This window comes from Heloderma suspectum, chromosome 3 (assembly GCF_057233095.1).
Source record: "Heloderma suspectum isolate Gila_16-S chromosome 3, 16-S_ref, whole genome shotgun sequence".
NCBI classification, from domain to species: domain Eukaryota; kingdom Metazoa; phylum Chordata; class Lepidosauria; order Squamata; family Helodermatidae; genus Heloderma; species Heloderma suspectum.
The window spans coordinates 179433468-179457923 of record NC_139460.1 but is presented as its reverse complement, the minus strand read 5'-3'; the positions used below and the strand labels follow the sequence as shown (position 1 = coordinate 179457923).

The window sequence follows — 24456 nt, the reverse complement described above, 5'->3', positions numbered from 1 at the left end:
GCAGGAGGTATCTGAGACACTCAACTCACAGTTGCTCACAGCTATTACAGTGTCAATGAATGCACAATATGGGGGTGGTGGTGATGCTGATTGTCGTATCCAAGGGTACTGCAATTAGGAAAAATCAACATAGCACAACTTGTTTACTGTGCCATAAGGTTTGGGCAGGTGGGCGGGTCCTCCATTTTTCACAAAAAGAACAAAATAATAAGAAGAACAGATTAAAAAAAGTCAGGCAGATATAATGAACCAGAAACTAATATATGTACATTTATGGCACCAAAAATAGAAAGGCCCTAACAATTCCTAATATTGCTAGTTGGCATTTATATAGTAGTTTAGAGTATTCAAAACACTTCATATACATGTTCTTATCATCTTCACAACAACCCTATAAGGTAGGTCAATATTGTTAATGTATTGTAGATGGATTTTGTTAATTTTCTTTACTTCTACATTATATCAGCTCCCTACTCTACACGTCCTTTCATAGTAGTTTAACCCACAAACTTTACTGAAGGCCTGGCCTTGTCACTCTATGCTATGTGTATCTGCTTCCTGAATCATCTTTAATGATTTCTCCATATGTGTCCCCAAACACCGTGGCCTCATTAATGCATACAAAGGGGAAATATATGGATAGGGCAAAAATTGGATGGGAAGGACCCATGTGAGGTCCCTGTCCTATTCACACATGTACTGTAGTATAGGATCTGTCCATATGAACGCAGCTCCCATACTGCTTGTGGTATGCCTGAATGGAGCCTGTGTTGGTATCTTTTGTCTTTTCAATTCTATCTCAAAACTTGCTGCTTTGACTGTGGCAAGAAGAAAATTAAGCCCTTGGACAGCTGAGAGGCAATGGAGACTGGCTTTGTAGGATTGATGTTTTCTCTGTGCGTGCTGCTTCCCGAGCAGGTAGAAGGGCATCCCCACACTCTTCAACAATATGGCTCGACCGTAACGTGCCAGCTAAAAGTAGTCTTCACTATGTATATGGATAATGTTGTGCTACTAAGCCATAATAACTGAGCACAACAACAACTCAGACTAAAGTGAGGCCTCTCCGCTCCCATCTTCCACCAAGTCCTCATCTCCAGATCCAGTTCTCTCAGGAATTTTTCTTCTGCAGACAGATCCTGATCTACTCTCCTTTTCCTCTGATATGGGCACCCCTCTGGTGAGAAATCACCATCAAAAGAAGATCCCTTCAATTGCAAGTGGTTTCAGAAGCAGGAAGGAAGATTCTTTTCCTCAGTTAAGGGAACGTGGCTTGAATCCCCTAGTCTGGGGAAGGTCACTGGGCTTTCTGGGTCCAGAACCTGGTGATATAAAGTTATATTTGACTGGGTAGATGTGGAAATCAGGGGAAGCTGGTAGGTGACAGACTATTGGTGAAAAAATGGCAATTAATAGTAATAAGTATTGGGAGTTGGCTAGGGATAAGAGCCAGAGCTAGGCTGAGGTCCATTGGAAGGAGACATTTCCCTCACCAAAAAGGAGGAAAAAGAATATGCTATCCTTTGTTGGACAGTAATTAATTAGGATATTCTGACATCACTAGTAAAGATTGTCCATCTTGTCATTGTTCTCCAGATTCCACTCTTGTATGGAATGCGAAAGGTAGGATGCACTTGCTTATGCTTACAGCAATGTCTCCCAAATATTTGATAAATGAGACACACTTTTCTCTGAATTAAAACTGAAGGCATACTTCAGCCTTTGTTGTTGTTCAGTCGTTCAGTCATGTCTGACTCTTCGTGACCCCATGGACCATAGCACGCCAGACCTTCCTGTCCTGCGCTCTCTCCCGGAGTGTGCTCAAGTCCATATTCATTGCATCGGTGATGCTATGTAGCCATCTCATCCTCTGCCGTCCCCTTCTCCTTTTGCCTTCAGTCTTTCCCAGCATCAGGGTCTTTTCCAGGGAGTTTTCTCTTCGCATTAGGTGGCCAAAATATTGGAGCTTCAGCTTCAGTATCTGTCCTTCCAATGAGCACTCCGGGTTGATTTCCTTTAGGACTGACTAATTGGACCTCCTTGCAGTCCAGGGGACTCGTAAGAGTTTTCTCCAGCACCACAGTTCGAAAGCATCAATTCTTTGGCGCTTAGCCTTCCTTATAGTCCAGCTGTCACAGCCATACATTACTATTGGGAAAACCATAGCTTTGATTAGAGGGACCTTTGTCGGCAAGGTGATGTCTCTGCTTCTTGATTTTTTTAAACTTTTAAGAGTATGCAAGAAGTTCCCATCCCAGAGAAGCCCACCAGCTGTGTGATGGGATACATGCGTGCATGGAGCAGAGTTCTGGATGTGCTTCCTACTATGAGGGCCATTCTGCTGGATGTCTATGCCAGGATTTATTTCATTATCCAGTCATACCCCATGCCAAGTCACAGCAGAATCTCCCCATCCCCATCAGAGTCTGATTGAAAGGAAGTCAGGGCAGGGCAGTGGCTCATTCAGGAACATTGTGGCAGCCTCCTCTTATTTATTTCATTCAGCATACAGAAGTTCTCTCCCACATCATTCAGAAATTACTGGACTATATTGTTTCCAGAAGAGTAGCTGTGTTAGTCTGTTGCAGCAAAATCAACGAAGAGTCTATGGCACCCTAAAATTTATTCTGGGGTAAGTTTCATGGACACTTTTGATGAAGTTTATAGTGTCCACAAAAGCCTATTTATTTATTTATTTATTTATTTCATTTTTTATACTGCCCAATAGCCGAGGCTCTCTGGGTGGTTCACAAAATTAAAACCACAAACATACAACAGAAAATACAATATAAAATATAATAGATTAAAACTACAGAATAAAAATACAACCAGAGTAAAACTAGCAGCAGTGCAGATATTTGAAACGCAATAGCAGATTTAAGACAGCAGAGCTAAAAAAACCTGGACTGCTAAAATGCTAAAAATGCCTGGGAAAACAAAAATGTCTTCACCTGGCACTGGAAAACGTACAACGTAGGTGCCAGGCGAACCTCTCTAGGGAGTTCATTCCACAACGGGGTGCCACAGCAGAAAATGCCCTTTTCCTGGTAGCCACCCGCCTTACCTCTTTTGGCAGGGGCTCCTGGAGGAGGACCACTGAAGAAAATCTTAGGGTCCAGGCAGGTACATATGGGAAGAGGCGATCCTTCAGGTAACCTGGTCCCAAGCCATTTACGGCTTCGGATGTTAATACCAGCATTTTGAATTGGGCCTGGAAAGGGACTGGTAGCCAGTGCAGCTGGGAAAGTACTGGAATAATATGATCTCGTTGGCCAGTCCTTGTAAACAATCTTACTGCCCTGTTTTGGACCAGCTGAACTTTCCGGACCGTTTTCAAAAACAGCCCCATGTATAATGCACTGCACTAATCCCGATGAGAGGTTATCAGAGCATGGACAGCTTATGCCAGAATAAGGTGGCAGAATGTTCCTCTTTAAGGTGCCAGAAGATGCTTTGTTGGTTTTGGTCTATATCAGGGTGAACAACTTCCAGGGGTTGAGAGACTGCATTGCCCCCCTGGACCCCACCAGGAGCTGCACCACTGGTGCACTGCCAAAATTTGGTGCCTGGAAAAACTGACTCCTTTTTAAAACCATAACTAGCAGTTTGCTGCCAAAATGCCATGGTGGGGAAAAATTGGGTATTTTAAAACTTTTTGAGTAGAAGTTCAACAGTGATATACCAGATTCCCGCAAAACCATGATTAAATATCTTGCTGTGCAATGTGCAATTGCAGGGGGGTACTGAATGCATTCTACAGCAGCTTCAAAGTTCATCTAGGGCACTAACAAACAGAGGCTGCTTTAGAACACACCTCAGAATCCTCAAGAGTCTACAGCAAAGATGGGAATTTTTTGGAAGACAAATCAATGGAGTACGGGTTCCTTAAAGACAGGAAGTTTTAAAAATCATTAATATAGCTACAGCCCAGAGTCATTTTGCTTTTTGTTTTGCCACATGAAAAGATGGGCCTTGGTTGCTCCCCTATTTGAACAAATATACAGACAGTGAGCATTATAGACCTACAAATGGCCAGTAAACCTTATTCTTTCTTATACAGGAAACCAAGTTACATGTGACACTGAGAAGGTCAGTGAACAAGGGCTATGGATTCACTGTAGTTGTTAATAAAACGGACAACATCCTGTACGTAGCAGAGATCCTGGGAGAACCTGCTATATCAGATGGACGGCTGCAAAGAGGAGATCGAATCCTTATGGTAAAAAAAGGCTTTTTCCCTCTGGTTACACTACCCTTTAAGAGACTCAGTTTTAATAGAGACGTGTCTAATTGGCTTTCAGATCCCACCCTGATCTCAGACATGTGGGATTAATGGAGCAATGGAAGAAAAATATTTCCATTTCCAGATCCTCTTTCTCTCTTCTTTCCTCTGGTTTTAGTACCAAATTCATATTGATAAAACTCATGGGACATCTTGGAATTTCCTCTGAAACATGGAGAAAAGGGCGGGGGGATTCTGAATGCGAAGCTAAACCTGTGTGCTAGCCTCAAACCGCCCCCCCATTGTAATTTTGATCACCCTCTACACACGGAGAGTGACTTTCCAAAGGGGAGAGCCTCCTGTATCCATGGAGGCTCCACACAATTCTGAATGCTGATTTTCTAGGGTTCCAAATTACATGGAAAGCCTCCAGGGATATTGGAGGCCCTCCCCTTCAGAAATTCGGCCTCCATGGGTAGTGGGTTATGGAAACCAGTGATGAGGGGGTGAAGCTGGCACGCTCTCCCTTCTCACACATATAGGCTACACACTTTCCTACTACCTGGATAGGGCTTCGGTCTATGGACATGTCTTTCCTTTTTCTTATTTTCCCATTAAAGAGAGAGAAAAATATATTTATATATTTGAAAGTGTGGACTCTAGAAAAAACAAAAATGAGACCTTGTAGTATTGTTAGACTGAAAATAATTTTGAAGCCTTTTCAACAAATACATGATGGAAGCTATTGGACATAGTTTTATCAAGTTTGACATTTTGAAGCATGTTCATGTAAGCAATATAAACAAATCAATGGACCATAAGAACAATTTTATTGTGTGAAAACAGAAGATACATGAATAAATAATCACTGGTGATAATCAGATTGATAACACCTATACATCAAGTAAAAATACTCAGTGTACAAACAGCCATGTAATTAAGAATACATATTACATATGGTATACACAACAATGCTGTGATGAACAGCCACTATTTAACAAGCTGCTGTAATACTGATCAATTGTATATTGTCACAAAACTCTGGATTGTATTTTCATTTCTGTTCTAAAGAATCTTTAGAAAGAAACCAATTATCTTAGTTTCTTTATGTGTTATGGGTGGTAGCCAAGCTTGTTCCTCCCAATTACTGTGCTCTGTTTTACAAACAAAACATAAGAGCAATAGAGTAATAAACTGCATTACAAACCAAGAGCAAAACATTATAAGATTTATTGTTCACTTTACCTGAGATCTTCAAAATAGCAAAGTAACAAAACAAACTGTTATAATCTGTTGTTGTTCAGTCGTTCAGTCGTGTCCGACTCTTCGTGACCCCATGGACCATAGCATGCCAGGCCTTCCTGTCCTCCGCTCTCTCCCGGAGTGTGCTCAAGTTCATATTCATTGCATTGGTGATGCTATGTAGCCATCTCATCCTCTGCTGTCCCCTTCTCCTTTTGCCTTCAATCTTTCCCAGCATCAGGGTCTTTTCCAGGGAGTTTTCTCTTTGCATTTGGTGACCAAAATATTTGAGCTTCAGTTTCAGTATCTGTCCTTCCAATGAGCAGTCAGGGTTGATTTCCTTTAGGTTGTCTGATTTGACCTCCTTGCAGTCCAGGGGACTCATAAGAGTCTTCTCCAGCACCACAGTTCGAGTTATAATCTGTAACTAACTACAATCATGTAAAACTTTCTGCATGTCATAAGGAAATATCTTACCAAAGGTTTCCAAGGCCACCCTTACATCATGCAGAAAGCTTTACATGATTGCAGTTAGGTACAAATTATAATATTTTGGTTTGTTACTTAGCTATATTAGGAAAATTAGGAATATTCTCCAGGAAAAGCACAACCTTTGGCAATTTGTTTCACAGGACTATTTTTGCAGTTTTTGAAGTGAATATCAGTGGCTGTCTTCACACCTGGCATTTTATTCTACTACAAACCAGTCCTTTTTATTCCAGATCCTTTCTGGAATTTAGACTGGCCCTGTATACAGGCATCTCTCATAGCGCTTCCCTCCGCCCTATACCTTTTCAGGGCTGCATGGAAAAATCAGGACAGAAGAGGGCAGCTGGCCCCATGCCCCCTCCCCTCCCCTGATCATTGGTTCCTGTAACATGATTGATGGCTCCTCCCATCCCTCCACTCCTCCACAGCAGAAGGGAAGTTGGAAGCCCTTCTAGAGAACAGGATAGTGGGCTATGGGAGGTAGTCCCTGCCCCCCTCTGGCTTTGTGGTGAGGGGGAGAGAAGAGAGTCTTCTCGGTGGCTTACCCCGAGGGTACTGTTGCTTCTAGTCTTTCTCTGCTAAATATGCCAGTGTGTGATGGAATTAAATGCAGTACACTGTTTGCACTTCTGAGTTTGAAGGGTATACCGATTTCCGAGTTCCCAACTACAGAAGTAAGAAATCCACAAATGGAATTGTATACAGGCAATGCACCAAGCCATCCCTAGCAGCCCCCCCACCCCAGGTGACCACTTCACGGAGACACCTTCATTAGACCCAGCTTGCTTCCCCCCCAGGCGCTGTTGTTGTTCTTCCCCCTTATTCTGGCTTCCCAACGACCCTGCAAGGTGGGCTAGGAGAAGAGATAGTGGCTGGCTAGGTGGGAGGGAGTACTATGGAAAACCACCTCAGCATTACTGCCTTATCTAAAACAACTCCACACACAAAAAAGAAACCATTAAAAATGACCATTCCAAGCTCTGCATGATGAATCTGTTCAGGGGTAGGGATGACAGAGAATTTCACCATGAATCTCGGGGAGGCCGAATGCCAGCACATTCAGCCCCCCAAAATTGGTGGCGAAATGGTCTGCCCCCCCCGCCCCCCCCCCGGGATGGGACTTACCTTGGGCGAATCTCCCTGGCGGCGGCAGTTCGGTGGCAGCGGCTGCGGCAGGTCTTCTGACTGGCTGCCACCGCCGCCATTTCCAGTAAAAAAAAAAAAGTGATAGGCTACGTAAAGATTTCTGTAGCCTATCACGGTTAGATTTTTAAAAATACCGTGATAGTACCGCTATCACGGCTGAGTAAAAAAAACACACAAAACCACGCATACGCAAATGGCGGCGCCCATGGGCACCGCCATTTGCGTTCCTTATTTTGGCACGTCTAGTCTACATAAACATTTACGTAGACTACGGCGAAAATAAGGGGAACACAGATAGCGTTGCGTCTACGCTATTTGCGTTCCCCTTATTTTCGCCGTAGTCTACGTAAATGTTTATGTAGACTAGACGTGCCAAAATAAGGAACGCAAATGGCGGCGCCCATGGGTGCCGCCATTTGCGTACGCACGGTGTTTTGGTTTTTTTTTTACTCAGCCGTGATAGGCTACGTAAACATTTACGTAGCCTATCACAGCTGACTGCAGGGACGCAAACGGCGGCGGCTATGGCCGCCACCATTTGCAAACCTGGCCGGCCAGGATTCGCAGCGGGAGGGACGGGGCGCCTCCCCCCCAACCAGAATTTTGGGGGAGAGGGACGGGGCGCCTCCCCCCCGGCCAGAATTTCGGGGAGGAGGGACGGGGCGCCTCCCCCCTGGCCAGAATTTTGGGGGGAGGGACGGGGCGCCTTCCCCCCACCTCGAATCACATTTCGTCAAAAGGTAAGTGACTTTCGTACATCCCTATTCAGGGGAAGAGAAAAGGCACTTTTAATACCCACTCAAATCCTAACTATCAAGCCTTTCTCCTGCGTGGCTGAGAAGGGAGACTCCCCCATCAACCCAGGGAGGAAAAAAGCCTATCAATCTGGTAAGCAAAAGGGAGAAGAAGCAGTCAGTGAAGTCAGTGGGAGGGGGAGGTTCCAAGTACATGCAATGAAGGGGATAGAAGACCTTAAGACTGCTACTCTAAGTAGGCTTACAGTGCACTCCTATGCTTGTCTACTCAGAAGCAAGCCACACAGATTTCAGTGGTACTTACTCCCAGGAAAGCCTTACAGCCAAAGAGTTTACTCAGAAGTAAGCATTGCTGTGTTCAGGGGGATCTTGGAGAAGCATTTGGGATGGTTAACCACTTTACAGTTCAAGAGCTTGTAGTGGAATGGGAGAGAGGCAGAAATGGTCACTGGAAGTGTGGTCAGTGACCTGCGCCCCCACTCCCGATTTGTTGTCATGACAATGTTATTCAACACCGCCCAGCAACAGCCCCTAGCACACGCCCACACAAAGCAGGACAAAGCACTAAAGGGGAAATACACAAGGGGGAAATGGCGATTTCAATCACAAACACAGAAAATGCCAGGTTTTCCCTGTTCTCAGATAACATGGGAAGAGGGAGGGGAAGTTGTGAGATAGCAGCAGGAGAGCAGCGTCGTTGTTTAAAACTCCCGTGAAAACCAGTGATTAAAGAAGAACGCTCCTGCTAAAAAAACAATGTGTGAAGGTGGCCAGTAAACCTTATGATTTGCTCCTGGTTTGTAATGCAATTTATTACTCTATTGCTCTTATGCCTTGTTTGTAAAACAGACTTTGTGTTTATTACAGCATTGTTGTGTATACAATATGTAATATGTATTTTTGATTGTACACAGAGATTTTTACTTGATTATTTGATTACCAATTTGATTATCACCAGTCATTATTCATGTACCTTCTATTTTCACACAATACTATTGTTCGTATGGTCCATTGATGTGTTTATTTTGTATCTTTACTTGAGGGGCCTCCTCCTTTTGTTTGGCACATGTAAGCAGTATGTCATCAGGACCTTTCCTTGTGGCTCAGGTGAATGGGATTGACGCTACGACTATTTCATCTGAGGAGACCTTGGCTCTGTTGCACAGTTCCCCCCATGATCTGAATTTGGTGGTTGGACGGATTACTCTGGAGAGTAATACTTCTCTAAGACCTGATGAGATTCCTGAAATCATAATCAACAGGGGAGACCATGGACAACTTGGTATGTAGCACACTGTGGAGAATTTCTGTGTTTGCAGTCCTAGGGCAGTGTCCACCGATCACATTATGCAAACTCCAGTAGTGCTAGGGGAGCTCCGCTGAATCTTTCTGTTGTGCAAGTGATTGCCCATTATGTTTGTGCAACTGGTTGTGCAAGCAGTTGTGCAACTGGTGGCACAACACATTGCACAATGGGTGCAAGCAGTTGCGTAACTGACTAGTGGATTGCACAAGCAGAATGCTAGGGATGTATGAAAGTCACTTACCTTTTTGAAGGGTGACATTCACGGTGGGGGGGATGGGCTCCGTCCCTCCCCCCGAAATTCTCTATGGCCGGCTCCGCTCCGTGGCGATTCCGCAGAGCCGCTGGCCGGGGCCGCCCGCAGCCGGACATCCGGCCACTGGGCAGCCTGCAGGGACGCAAATGGAGGCTGCCGTAGCTGCTGCCATTTGCGTCCCTGTATTTTGCCATGATAGGCTACGTAAATATTTACGTAGCCTATCATGGCAAAAAAAAAAAAAAAAACAGCAAACGCAAATGGTGGCGGCTACGGCAGCTGCCATTTGTGTTCCCTTTTTTTTTTGCCATGTTAGGCTACGTAAATACTTACGCAGCCTATCACGGCTTCCGCAGGGACGCAAATGGTGTCCCTGTAGCCTATCACGGGTATAGTGATGAAGCGAATCGCGGCCATGGGCACCATTCGCAAGTCAGCGCGAACGGCAGCAGGTAGGTGTCCTGTTTCGCGCGCCTTTCGCGGGGTGGGGGGGCGTTTGGGCTTCGTTCCGCCACAGATTTCGCGGGGCCGAATGCACTGGCATTCAGCCTCACCGAGATCTGTGGCGGAATTCTCTGACATCCCTACAGAATGCACAATGTGTTGCACCAGTGGAACGCACAATGTGTTGCACAAGAGTTATGGGAAAGTGCTTGCGCAACCACACTTGTGCAAATATAACTTTAGTTGAATTCTTCTCTTGAGCATAATTCAGAACCTAGTCTCCACTAGCACAACATCTTTTGTGTAACTACTTCAGAAAGTGTAACTACTTCAGAAAGAACTTTCCATTATACTGTCTCTTTTTCATGAGTTTCATAACAGCAGTGTGGTATAGTGCTTAGACAGCCAGTGTAGCCTAGTGGTTAGAGTGTTGGACTGGGACTTGGGAGATGGGGGGTTCTAGTCCCCACTTGGCTATGGAGGCTCACTGGGTGACTGGTGTGTGTCTCAACCACACACATTGTTTGTGTGTTCTTTCTGAAGCAGTGACACTTGTACAAATGTAGCATGAGCAGAAAGATTAGAAAGCTTCTCTTTCTTTGAATAAAGAGCACACTCTGCACATGCTCAGGGAATGGACAAAATGAGGAATAAACATACCACGGAATATGAAGAACTATATTCTTCCATTATGTGTGTGTGTGTGTGTGTGTGTGTAGCTTCTCCCCCAATGCAGCTGTTTCCCTGGAAACCACCTCCCCCCCATTCACCCAAGGGTCTTCTGAGATAACTAACAGGAGGTTTGATAATGAGCTGGATGTGGAAATACAAAGCTGAGCTGGGGGCAAGTGGGGTGCTGACATGTGTAGGAGTAAGTTGTATTGAACTCAATAAGACTTACTTCTGAGTAGACATGCACAGAGTTGGTTCTCCTCTCCATTTTAGCCTCACAACATCAACAACAATGCTGGATGTGGAAATATAAAGCTTTGCAGGGAGAATAATACCTCGTGCAGGGCTCCAGGACCGGCACGGTCATTTTAAAAGGTTTTTTCTTTCTTTAAAACACCGTTGCTTGCTTTAAACAAATAGTTTATCACTCAGGCACACCTAAGGCAGCCTTCTTTTGGGAAGCCCCTACAAGGAAGAGGAAGTGTTTTGGCTGAAAGTAATTACTGCACATCAGGGCAAGGGGGAAAAATACGTAAATATTTACGAAAAATAGCGATTCTTACGGAAATTATGCAGACTCACGGAGGTGGCTGGGCACCAGAATTACAGTTGTTGGTACGGATTTATCTTCGTAATTTTCGGAGTGGGAAAAAAAGAGGAGAATTCCGGGGGCTTGTGAATGGCGGAACGGAGCACTGGCCACAAACTGCGGAAGTCAAGCAGCATCGAAGGTACGCAATTCGTACATCCCTAAGCATCAGAGAAGTGGCAAAGTTATGCAAGCATCAGACAAGGATCATGATACCCTGATCGTGCAGCCACAATACAGTGAAGTTACACAGGCATCAGAGAAGCAGCGAAGTCGGCTGCTATTTCCGTAAAAGAGGCCTTATGCAGAATGGGGAACAAGCCGCCATTTTGCTCATAACCGTGGCTGTCTACAAGGACGGGTGGCCCTGCAATGCTCCTTGGCCACTCACTGAGCCCTCCAGCAGGTCGCGCAGCAAGCAGAGGCAGGTGGCAGAGGTGGCTCGGCGAATGGGGCCCCGAGGAGCAAGTGGTGGGAAGTCCATCGGATTCCACCCTCATCCTGGATGCCCATGCCGTCCCTAGAACAGGCACATCTTACATATGAGCCAAAGCAGGTAGAAGGCTACAAGGAGAATGAGAGATCAGGACAAACTCCAAATCTTACACAAGTAACAATAATATAATGAGACTTATAAAATACGATAAAACGTGGCTTAAAATTGCATAGTAAATGGTGCAAGTAAAAAATAGTAATACGATCTATAAAACATTTATAACAAATCACAAAACATAGCAAAAATTATACAGCAAAAGGTGCAGAAAATGTCAATTTTTGAACCAGCTGCGTTAAAATATACAAGAGTTGTAAAGACAGGCAAAACATCTCTCTATCCTGTTAACAAGCATTACTGGATCAAATTGCAAATGCAGTCTGTAGAATTTAATGTTCTTGTTTGCCAAAATCTAGGTGACAAATGATCAGGTAGAAGGAGGGGCAGAATCCAGTCCAGAAATATTCACATCAGAAATCAGTCAAGGAAGCAGTCCAAAGACAATCTGGATTCAGGAAGGTCTGGTTAACATTGTTTCCAGGATCAATCTCAGCCCTAGGCGGCTGTTGTTATGCAGAGGACCTCAGAGCCACACCAAAGCCTGTGAGCTGTTAGTGACTGCAGCTGAAAAGGTCTTTCTTGCATGCAAGCCTCCTACATGCAAGTAGACTTTTTTCCCACAAGGAGGCTTCTGGCTCATTCATAGAATCTTATTTATTTATTTATTTATTTATTTATCGTATGGCACATTTACATCGCGTTACAATAAAAACAGAGCATAATAAATATAAAATGTAAAATATAAAATATAGACAGGAATATTACAAACGTGACACCGAAATCAGATTGACTACATCCTTTGTAGCCAAAGGTGGCGGACATCTATGCAGTTGGTAAAAACAAGACCTGGAGCTGATTGTAGTTCAGATGATCATGAACTTCTTATTGCACAATTTAGAATCAGACTAAAGAGAATAGGGAAGACCCACAGATCAGTTAGATATGAGCTCACTAATATTCCTAATGAATATGCAGTGGAGGTGAAGAATAGATTTAAGGGACTAAATTTAGTAGATAGGGTCCCGGAAGAACTGTGGACAGAAGTTTGAAACACTGTTCAGGAGGTGGCAACAAAAAACATCCCAAAGAAAAAGAAAACCAAGAAGGCAAGATGGCTGTCTGCTGAGACACTGGAAGCAGCCCAAGAAAGAAGGAAAGCAAAAGGCAACAGTGATAGGGGGAGATATGCCCAATTAAATGCAAAATTCCAGAGGTTAGCCAGAAGAGATAAGGAATTATTTTTAAACAGGCAATGCGTGGAAGTGGAAGAAGATAATAGAATAGGAAGGACAAGAGACCTCTTCCAGAAAATTAGAAACATCGGAGGTAAATTCCAGGCAAAAATGGGTATGATCAAAAACAAAGATGGCAAGGACCTAACAGAAGCAGAAGAGATCAAGAAAAGGTGGCAAGAATATACGGAAGATCCGTATAGGAAGGATAATAATATGGGGGATAAATTTGACGGTGTGGCCAGTGAGCTAGAGCCAGACATCCTGAAGAGTAAGGTTGAATGGGCCTTAAGAAGCATTGCTAATAACAAGGCAGCAGGAGACGACAGTATCCCAGCTGAACTGTTTAAAATCTTGCAAGATGATGCTGTCAAGGTGATGCATGCCATATGCCAGCAAATTTGGAAAATACAAGAATGGCCACCAGATTGGAAAAAATCAACTTATATCCCCATACCAAAAAAGGGAAGCACCAAAGAATGTTCCAACTATCGAACAGTGGCACTTATTTCACATGCCAGTAAGGTAATGCTCAAGATCTTGCAAGGTAGACTCCAGCAATTCGTGGAACGAAAATTGCCAGATGTACAAGCTGGGTTTAGAAAAGGCAGAGGAACTAGAGACCAAATTGCCAATATCCGCTGCATAATAGAGAAAGCCAGGGAGATTCAGAAAAACATCTATTTCTGTTTCATTGACTATTCTAAAGCCTTTGACTGTGTGGATCATAACAAACTGTGGCAAGTTCTTGGTGGTATGGGGATACCAAGTCATCTTGTCTGCCTCCTGAGGAATCTGTATAACGACCAAGTAGCAACAGTAAGAACAGACCACGGAACAATGGACTGGTTTAAGACTGGGAAAGGAGTACGGCAGGGCTGTATACTCTCACCCCACCTATTCAACCTGTACGCAGAACACATCATGCAACGTGCGAGGCTTGATGAAGCCAAGGCTGGAGTTAAAATCGCTGGAAGAAACATTAACAATCTCAGATATGCAGATGAAACCACTTTGATGGCTGAAAGCGAGGAGGAGCTGAGGAACCTCATGATGAAGGTGAAAGAAGAAAGTGCAAAAGCTGGGTTGTAGTTAAACCTAAAAAAACCCAAGATTATGGCAACCAGCTTGATTGATAACTGGCAAATAGAGGGAGAAAACATGGAGGCAGTGACAGACTTTGTCTTTCTAGGCGCAAAGATTACTGCAAACGCTGACTGCAGCCAGGAAATCAGAAGACGTTTACTTCTTGGGAGGAGAGCAATGACAAATCTTGATAAAATAGCGAAGAGCAGAGACATCACACTGACAACAAAGGTCCGCATAGTTCAAGCAATGGTATTCCCCGTAGTAACCTATGGCTGCAAGAGCTGGATCATAAGGAAGGCTGAGCGAAGGAAGATAGATGCTTTTGAACTGTGGTGCTGGAGGAAAATTCTGAGAGTGCCTTGGACTGCAAGAAGATCAACCCAGTCCATACTCCAGGAAATAAAGCCAGACTGCTCACTTGAGGGAAGGATATGAAAGGCAAAACTGAAGTACTTTGGCCACATCATGAGAAGACAGGATACCCTGGAGAAGATGCTGATGCTAGGGAAAGTGGAAGGCAAAAGGAAGAGGGGCCGACCAAGGGCAAGATGGATGGATGATATTCTGGAGGTGACGGACTCGACCTTGGGGGAGCTGGGGATGGCGACAGCCGACAGGAAGCTCTGGCGTGGGCTGGTCCATGAAGTCATGAAGAGTCGGAAGCGACTGACCGAATAAACAACAAATTACAAACATATGTCTAGGTTACAGATATAATTTTTTACTTCAGTTGTCTCAGCCAGGAAATCAGCAAAGTCTCCATTGTAGGCTCGGTTTTGACACTCTGTCACTATATATTGGATAGTTTGTTTTTCAGCCCCACAATCACAATTTGATGATGTTGTTTTGCCCCATTTATAAAGGGCATCTGCACATCTAACATGACCCATGCGAATTCGGTTCAAGGTTGTCCATATCACACGGGGCTGGTCAAATCCAGGTGGTTTTTCCAAGATGCAGGGCAAGCTTCAGCATTGTGGAGGGCAATTTCATAGCCATGTTGTTTCCACGTGTCGTGGATATTAAAATCATTTTCTAGAAGAGCTTTAGCGGTAAAAATGGCTGGATGTCTTTATCTTAACCTGTTTCGCTCCAAGTAGGTTACGTCATTTAATATTGGTAGCTGGAAATTGTCAGTAATCTTCTGGTATTCTTGAAGAAGGGCGCTCTTTCGTCTTGCATCCAGAGGTGGTATATGGCTCAAAACAGGCAGCCAGTATGTGGGAGTAGATTGTATTGACCCACTAACAATACGCATTGACTCATACAGTTGTATATCGACCTTTTTTATGTGTGGACTATTAAGCCACACTGGGGCACAGTACTCTGCTGCTGAGTGAACCAGACTGAGTGCAGTTGTTCTCAGTGTATCTGCTGTCGAGTCCAGCTAGTGCTGCATAGTTTGTGTAGAATGTTCTTTCTACTTCTCAGTTTGGCAGCAGTCTTTATCAAGTGTTCCTTATAGGAAAGTGTCCTATCCAGTGTGACCCCAAGATATTTGGGATGCATGTTGTGATTGAGCTGGTTTCCCTTAAATTGAACGTTGAGCTCTCTGCCTGCTGATCTATTACAAAGGTGGAAGCATGTTACCTCCATCTTTGTTGGATTGGGCTGTAACCTCCACTTACAAAAATATTTATCCAGTATGTCTAGATCGAAAGTGAGGACATCGTCAGTTATCTCAAAAGATTTATGTTGTGTGGCTATAGCCCAATCGTCTGCGTAGCCAAACTTCCTAGACTTTGTGTGTGGTATGTCAGCTATGTATAGATTGAAAAGGAGAGGTGCAAGAACCGAGCCTTGTGGTAGTCCATTGTTTAAAATTTTAGGGACGCTAGTATCCTCTCCTATAGTCACAGAGAAAGTTCTTCCAGCAAGCATATTATCAATAAGTCAGGTAGTTTTTCAGCATGAGGTTACTTGTATTAATTTATAAAGTAGTCCATGTCTCCACACTGTATCATATGCTGCACTTAAATCTATAAAAGCAACTGATGTTATTTGCTTCGCCTGATATCTTGCTTCTATATAAATCGTTAGTGAAAGCACTTAGTCAGCGCAGCTTCGTGCGGGGCGAAATCCAGCTTGTTCCACTGGAATTATCTGGCGTATCTTCTGGCTGATTCTATTATGCAGAAGCCTTTCGAGAAGCTTATAGACAGTGCTCAGCAGTGCGATTGGTCGATAGTTCTTTGGTTGGTCATTTGTTTTTCCCGGTTTGAGTATTGTGATGATTTTTGCTTGCTTCATCTTGTGTGGTTGTATACCTGTTTCCATAATATCCAAAAAGAATTCTGCCATCCATCTTTTTGCATATTTTCCACAATGCAGGAGGAATTCAGGATGTATACCATCATGTCCAGGTGCCTTGCCAGCTTTAATATCCTTGAATGCGTTTGTAATTTCAAAGGGGGAAAAAGGGTGTGAATATTCAGATTGTTCAGGACACGTAGTTTTAAGAGCACTAAGCTTTTGTCTAATTTGTCTTGTATGGACTTTGTCCCTTGTAGCTCTAAATGTAGACAATATATGTGCCACAGTCTTATTGGCTGAAATGTGTGTCTTATCATTTATTTTCTTCTTACTTGCCCCTAATTTCCGCAGCAATGACCATGCTTCTCTACTAGACGTTTTAAAACTGAGCGATTCAACGGTCTCCATCCATTTCTCTCGCTGTGCTATATCAAGGCTATGTAACAAGTCCTCTGCGATATCGTGGTCCCCATTTTTAAAAAATTCTTGATACAAGTTCTCGCAGGTATCATTCCTCCCTGGAATATATTGCTTGCGGTATCCTCTAGGAAAATAGCCTTTCTTGCCGCGCATATAAATGCGCCTATAAGTCTCTCATAATTGTTGGATTTGGGGGAGATCCAGCCCAAGCATTTGTACAGATTTTCAGTAAAGACAGTATAGAATAGTAGGGTTGGAAGGGGCCTACAAGATCATCGAGTCCAACCCCCTGCTTTATGCAGGAATCCAAGTCAAAGCATCCCTGATAGATGGCTGTCCAGCTTCATCTTGAATGCATCCAGTGTGGGAGAGCCCACTACCTCCCTAGGTAACTGGGTCCATTGTTGTATTGCTGTAACAGTCAGGAGGTTTTTCCTGATGTTCAGCCGGAATCTGGCTTCCTATAACTTGAGCCCATTATTCCGTGTCCTGCACTCTGTGATGATGGAGAAGAGATCCTGGCCTTCCTCTCTGTGACAACCTTTCAAGTTCTTGAAGAGCGCTATCATAGCTCCCCTCAGTCTTCTCTTCTCAAGGCTAAACGTACCCAGTTCTTTCAGTCTCTCCTCATAGGGCCTTGTTTCCAGTCCCCTGATCATCTTCGTTGCCCTCCTCTGAACCCTCTCCAGTTTGTCAGCATCCGTCTTAAAGTGTGGTGCCCAGAACTGGACACTGTACTCCAGATGAGGCCTAACCAGTGCTGAGTAGAGGGGAACTAGTACTTCACGCGATTTGGAAGCTATGCTTCTATTAATTTAGCCTAAAATAGCATTTGCCTTTTTTGCAGCCACATCACATTGTTGGCTCATATTCAGCTTGTGATCGACAACAATTCCAAGATCCTTCTCACTTGTTGTATTGTTGAGCCAAGTATCCCCCATCTTGTAACTGTGCATTTGGTTTCTTTTTCCTAGGTGCAGAACTTGGCATTTATCCCTATTCAATTTAATTCTGTTTTTTTCTACCCAGTGCTCCAGCCTCTCAAGATCACTTTGAATTCCATTTCTGTCTTCCAGGGAATTAGCTCTCTCGCCCAATTTTGTGTCATCTGCAAATTTGATCAGCATTCCCTGCACCTCCTCCTCCAAGTCATTAATACAAATGTTGAAGAGCACTGGGCCCAGGACTGAGCCCTGTGGTACCCTGCTTGTTACCTCTCCCCAGTTTGAGAAGATCCCATTGATAAGCACTCTTTGAGTCTGATTCTGTAGCCAACTGTGGATCCACCTGATAGTTCTTTCATCTACCCCACTATTAGATAGTTTGCTAATCAGGATATCATGGGGCAATTGTGCCTTTAGAATTTCCTTTTTAAAAAACTCCCATCCATCTTGGACTCCCTTTCTCATTAGAGTCGCTTGCCGTGGGACCTTACTTATAATTGTCCTAAGTTTATTAAAATTGGCTTTAAAATCCAGGGTACGCGTTTGGCTACACTCAGCTTTTGCTTCCTTTAAAACCAAGAACTCAAGTATAACATGTCACTTTCCCCCAGAGTTCCCGTAACTGCTACTTTATCCACTAAGTCATCTCTGTTGGTTAGGATCAAGTCAAAGATAGCTGATCTTCTAGTTCTTTCTTCTACTTTCTGTAGGAGGAAGTTATTAGCAACACAAGTCAGGAATTTCTTGGAGGGGCCATGTTTTGCTGAATTTGTTTCCCAACAGATATCAGGGAAATTGAAGTCTCCTATTACTACTACATCATGGTTCCTTGAAACATTGGCAATTTGCTTTTTAAAAGTTTCATCCTCGTCTTCTCCTTGACTGGGTGGCCGGTAGTAGACTCCGACCACCAGGTTCCTTTTATTCTTTGCTCCATTTATTTAAACCCAGATGCTCATTCTAGCACTCCTTCTGAGTTCCTGTCTTTTCAGGTAGTGTCTCTCCTGAGGACTTGGTGATTTCTCTGCCTCCACCTCTGAGGCAGTGTCCTTGTCCTCCACTGGTGATGCCCTCATGGTAGTCACCCCTGAGGGCCTGGGCTCTTCCTGGTTTACTGGCAGGTCCTGGGAGTTGCTGGTGGTGGGTAGTTCCTGGTCCTCCAGTTCTTCCTCCAAGGAGGAGTCCTCCAGTGGGGGCATGACACCAGTCATGATAGGGCAAAGCAGTAGTCCACAGCACCAACTTTTGATGCATAATACTACTTGATGTGTCTAGTGAGTATTTATATAGCTGAGTATTCAACACATTTCTCACAGCGCCTTGTGATTGCTGAGTGAAATAGGTCAGAATGATAATGTCCATACCACAGATAGGGGCCCAGCTCAGAGAAATGTAGTAGGTTTCCTAAGACTATCTAACAACATCATGGTTGTTGAAGTCTCTAATACATTGTCTTAACTACTACACTACACATGAATCAATACATTTTAATGGAACACTGTGGCGTTCCCACCCGAGGTTCCACATTTTCCCCATCCTCCTCCTCAGGAACACCTGCTTTCACTTTGGGACACCTGTACCCACTGTCCCATAAGCTTCAGCCCTTTTACCCTCTCTGGGTTCCAGAGAAACTCACTATGCTCAATTGGTTCTCTCAACCCACTGCAGGAGAAGTTACAAGTATATAGATATAATAAAGGTAGCATAAAATCAAACAAGTGGGAATTTGGATTTTTAAAAACAAATAAAGATTTATTTAAAACATGAAAGTTACAGGTTATTATTATTGCTCAATGCTTGTTCCTAACTTCCCTACCTACTCTACCCTCCTAAAATCCTAAACACAACACCACTAACTAGGTGTTGCTTCCATGATCCCTAAGGCCCTATCTGTCCAACTGTCAGCTCACTCATTATATAACCTTAGAATCCTCACACACACTCAGGCCCCTCCCACCTTTCACTCACTCTCTGGCATGCTATTAACCCTATCTTACCTGGGTTAAAGTTAAAAATGAAAACACATACATTACTATAATAGGCATACATTACAACCACCAATAATTAATAATGAATACACCAATAATATTATGCTCCCAAAGACACAGAGTCTGCTTTCCAGCAATGTGTTAAGTGTCATTGTGTACCAGTAGTCAATACTTACAGTATAGATAATGCATAACATTCATGTAAGCCACTAAGAGCACAGTCCTATAGGGTGCGACCTCATTAGATGGAAGCCTCTAAACCTGGAGACTTCCAAGTATCCAGTGCCCTGTCTGGCTGCTACCGGCAGGGCAGGAGGGATGATGGAGGTGATTTTCACCTCTCCATAGGGATGTACGAAACTCACTTACCTTTTCGTGGAATCTTTCGCGGTGGGGGGGGATGGGGGGGAGGTGAACCAGTCCTCCCCCCCAGAATCCTCGATGGCCAGCTCCGCTCCGCAGCCAGGCCATGGAGCAGCCAGCCAGGGCTGTCTGCAGCCGGATTTCCGGCTGTGGACGGGCTGCTGCGGACGCAAATGGTGGCCGCCGTAGCGGCCGCCATTTGCATCCAGCCAGGCAGCCATGATAGGCTACATAAGAATTTACGTAGCCTATCACGGCTAACTCCCCCCCCAAAAAAACCCCCAGTGTACGCAAATGGCAGCGGCTACGGCGGCCGCCATTTGCATTCCCTATTTTTCGCCAATTTATCTTACGTAAATATTTACGCAAGATAAAATGGCGAAAAAAAGGGGAACACAAATAGCGTAGTGGGCGCTATTTGCATTCCCTATTTTTCACCGATTTATCTTACGTAAATATTTACGTAGGCTAGAATGACGAAAAATAAAGGAACGCAAACAGCGCCCACTACACTATTTGCGTTCCCCTTTTTTTCGATGTTTTATCTTACGTAAATATTTACGTAAGATAAATCGGTGAAAAATAGGGAACGCAAATGGTGGCCGCTGTATCCACCGCCATTTGCGTATGCTGGGTTTTTGGGGGGGGGGGTTAGCTGTGATAGGCTACGTAAATTCTTACGTAGCCTATCACGGCTAGGACGGAAATGGCAGTGGCAACAGCCTGGCCGCGGCCAGCCAGGAGACCAGCTGCCATCGCTGCCGCTACCGCCACCACTGCTGCCGCCGAATCTGCCGCATCCGCCCCAGGTAAGTGCCGTCCCGGGGGGATTCCATGGGGGGGCAGGGTGCCGTCCCGCCACGGATTCCGGGGGGGCGGATTCTTTAGAATCCTGGAATCCATGGCGTAATTCTCTGCCAAACCTACCTCTCCATCCTCCTTTTTCCCCCTTTTTCCTCTAGATGGGTCTCTGAGCCCATCTAGTGGAAGCGCACCAGCTGGGGAAGGAGATGCCATAGGATTTTTCATACCCTGGTTTCTCCCCTCCCAGCCAACCAGAACCCCCATTTTAGACCTCTATGAGGTCCTCTGAGCCCATTTTTGTGGCCTCAGAAAACAGCTCACGTGTTTCTTAACATGGCAGCTGTGATGGGGCAGGGGAGGAAGCAGGGAGAGGGACTGGACTTTGGATTCCCTCTCCCAAAGTTGTAGCAACGTCTTCAGCGTTAGGAGGGGGACTCCCAAAAAATCCTATGGCCCATGGGATCATTCACTGAATTCCATCCTAAGTTCCACTGAAATAGATGGGACCTACTTCCAAGTCACCATGTTTAGAAATGTACAATACTGTACCCTCCCAGTTATTTACATGGGAGGATGCAATGGTTTTAGGAAGCCCTTCACTATGGTAAACAGGACAAGGAAGGTGGAGACAGTCTATGTGTTCTTTCTAGGCCTGAAGTTAACCGGTGGAGCTGGGAGCAAGATGCGGGGTATATATGTCCTTGAGATAGTGCCTGAGTCTCCAGCCAGTCGAGAAGGCAGTCTGCAACCACATGATCAGATTATCTGCATCTGCGGCCTGTGGACAGAAGGCATGAGTCTGGATGATGCAGTCAGAGCATGTGAAGCTCTGAGCCAGAATGTCCATATCAGAGCCACCCGGTATGTTTGGCATGTGCTGCCTTTTGAATTCTGTGAGCAGTGTTCTTCTCAGTCATCTCTGTTCTTAAATTTAATTCCAATAGTTGGCTGCCTTTACAATTTACTATATTTACCTGAAGATAAAAACAATACACATTTTGTGCTGCGACTGCAAACATGACCACTCTGTATGTATGTATGCATTTATTTATTTAAAATACTTATATCCGCTTTCCTGGTGCAGGTCAAGGCAGCTCACAAGAGAATAAAATTCAATAAAATACCATAAGAACCAATAAAATATATGGCATGGAGCACCTTTTATCAGTTTAGGCTGATATTTCAACTACGCCCTTACGTGGACAGAGATAGCATAGCTACAGTTGTCCATGCTTAGTTAACCTCTTGTTTTAATTACCACAATTACCGTTATACGTGGGGCTGCGTTTGAAAACGGTCCAGAAACTTCAGCTGATCCAAAACAGGGCAGCAAGATTGTTAGTGGGGACTGGCCAACATGATCATATCATGCCAGTTTCATACTGGTTTTTATTCTGTACTTTGTGGTTTTAATTTTTGTGAACTGCCCAGAGAGCTTCAGCTATTGGGTAGTATAGAAATGTTTTTTAAAAAAACCTGGCAAAAAAGCAAGCTAACCATAAAATTAATTAAAAACAGCAGCATTAAAAAAATATACCAGTTATGCTAAGGGCAAGCAGTGTAGTCCGACCTTTAAAGGCTCAAAGTCTTCCTAAATATGTAACAAAAACTGTGTTCTATTCCTGGTAGACTTATCCAATTTGTTCACCAAGAACGAGAGGAGGCAGAGATCTGGTCCAACACAATTTTATTCTGCAGAATAAGGCAATCCTCGGGGCTACAGTGCAAAAGCAAGGATGGCAAATTAAACAGTGTGACTCAGAGGTTTATATACACAAAGTCTTTGGGGGCTGTCTTACGCCTGCTCTCTGCTAGTCCCTTTGTTTAGCTGGAAGGGAGCAGGAGAAAGACAACGCCTTTCAGCACTCAAGCATGCGCAGAAAGCTAGTCACGTACTCTCCTGCATGATACATTCTTGTAGGGATGTCAGAGAATTCCGCCACGGATCTCGGTGAGGCCGAATGCCAGTGCATTCGGCCCCCCGAAATCTGTGGCGGAATGGCCTGCCACCCCCCCGCCCCCCATGGATCCCCCCACGCGGATCCCCCCCGGGAAGAGACTCACCTGGGGCGGATCTTCCGGGTGGCGGCGGCTTCGGCGGTGGTGGCGGCTGCGGCGGTTGGTCTTCCGACCGGCTGCCACCGCCACCATTTCTTCTCTTGTTCTTCTAAAAAAAACAAAAAACGTGATCGGCTACGTAAATCTTTACGTAGCCTATCACGGCTGGGTGGGTTAAAAAAAAAAACCTCGTATGCAAATAGCGGCAGCTACGGCTGCCGCCATTTGCGTTCCTTATTTTTGGCTGTCTTAGTCTACGTAAATATTTACGTAGGCTAAAACGGGGAATCAAAAAGGGACGCAAATAGCGCCCGCTACGCTATTTGCGTTCCCCTTTATTTTTGCCATCATAGTCTACGTAAATATTTACGTAGATTAAGAGGGCAAAAATAAAGAACGCAAATGGCGGCAGCCGTAGCCGCCGCCATTGGCCTACGCGGTTGTTGTTGTTGTTTTTTTACCCAGCGCCCTCCGCGGCCGGAAATCCGGCTGCGGACAGCTCTGGCCTGGCTGGGGCTGGCCGGCTACTCTGCGGAGCTGCCGTGGAGCACAACCAGCCGCGGAGGATTCCGGGGGGGAGGAACGGAACACCTCCCCCCCGTCGAGGATTCCGGGGGGAGGGACGGAATGCCTCCCCCCCCACCATAAACATAATCCACGAACAGGTAAGTGACTTTCGTATATCCCTACATTCTTGGCATTCCTGCCTTAAGGCACCATATCCTGCCAGCGTGGCAGTTTCAGACAGAGGTAGATCACACAGAAATAGCTTGATTGATCCAGAGGTATTACAAATGAAAATTTCATAACAAATACTGTAGTAAAAAGCCTTCAAAGTGGGGGAAAAACAAAGCTCCCTAGGTAGAGAGTTCTGAAGTCTGAGCTTGAACAGAAAAAATGTCCTGCCTTGTTGCAACCAAATATAGATTTGGAACAGAGAGGTGGGCCAATTTGGATGATCTTAATGAGCAGGCAGGCTCATAAGGGAAAAGACACTCCTTCATATATCCTGATCCTATGCTGTATAGGGCTGTAAGAGCCATAACAACCACACTGAATTGGGCCTGGAAATAGCCTAGATAGAGGGGAACTCTACACCTCAAGTTTATTATGCATTCATGGTTGCTCACTCACTGAATTGTGTGGGTCCATTACATGACGTCGTTGTTGTCCACTCATTATTCCACTATTTCCTCCCATCTATCTCCTGTTTTCCTCAAACGGAAAAAATGGGGTATTTTTCCAGGTATGCACAGTTGGAGCACCATGTCCTCCCTGTGTATTTCTCCCCTAGCATGAATGAAGCGCTGAGTGTGGTTGTTGGGGGCATGGTCATGATGTCGAAGGTGGTGACAAAGGTCTGATGGGCATTCAGCCTTCCCGCTCCTGCGCCATTTTGCCTCTTCACCATTTTCAGCCTGCCTGTTCAAAACAGAGTGGCAGAATGGCAGAGTGGCAGCGAAGGGGGGCAGCAGAGCAGAGGAGCAGCAGAGGGGCTGAGCGGCAGGGACTGGCCAAAAGCATGGAAGAGGGAGGCAGGGCCCAGGGAGATCGGTGGGGGAGCTGTCCGCGTGTCAGTTCCCATCCATCAGTAATGTGCAAGGGGAGGGAAAGGGGCAGGAACCCAGGAGCAA

The 24456-nt window shown here is 44.9% G+C and overlaps 1 protein-coding gene across 1 annotated transcript in view; it reads left to right on the top strand.

Annotated features, from left to right (window-relative positions):
- Positions 1-24456, top strand: part of FRMPD2 (FERM and PDZ domain containing 2) — a 240287-nt gene that overhangs the window by 161890 nt on the left and 53941 nt on the right. Inside the window, exons 31-33 of the mRNA XM_084845567.1 lie at positions 4061-4219; positions 8962-9136; positions 21415-21625. Coding sequence (XP_084701693.1) covers positions 4061-4219; positions 8962-9136; positions 21415-21625 — 545 coding nt within the window. The remainder of the gene's footprint in view (positions 1-4060; positions 4220-8961; positions 9137-21414; positions 21626-24456) is intronic.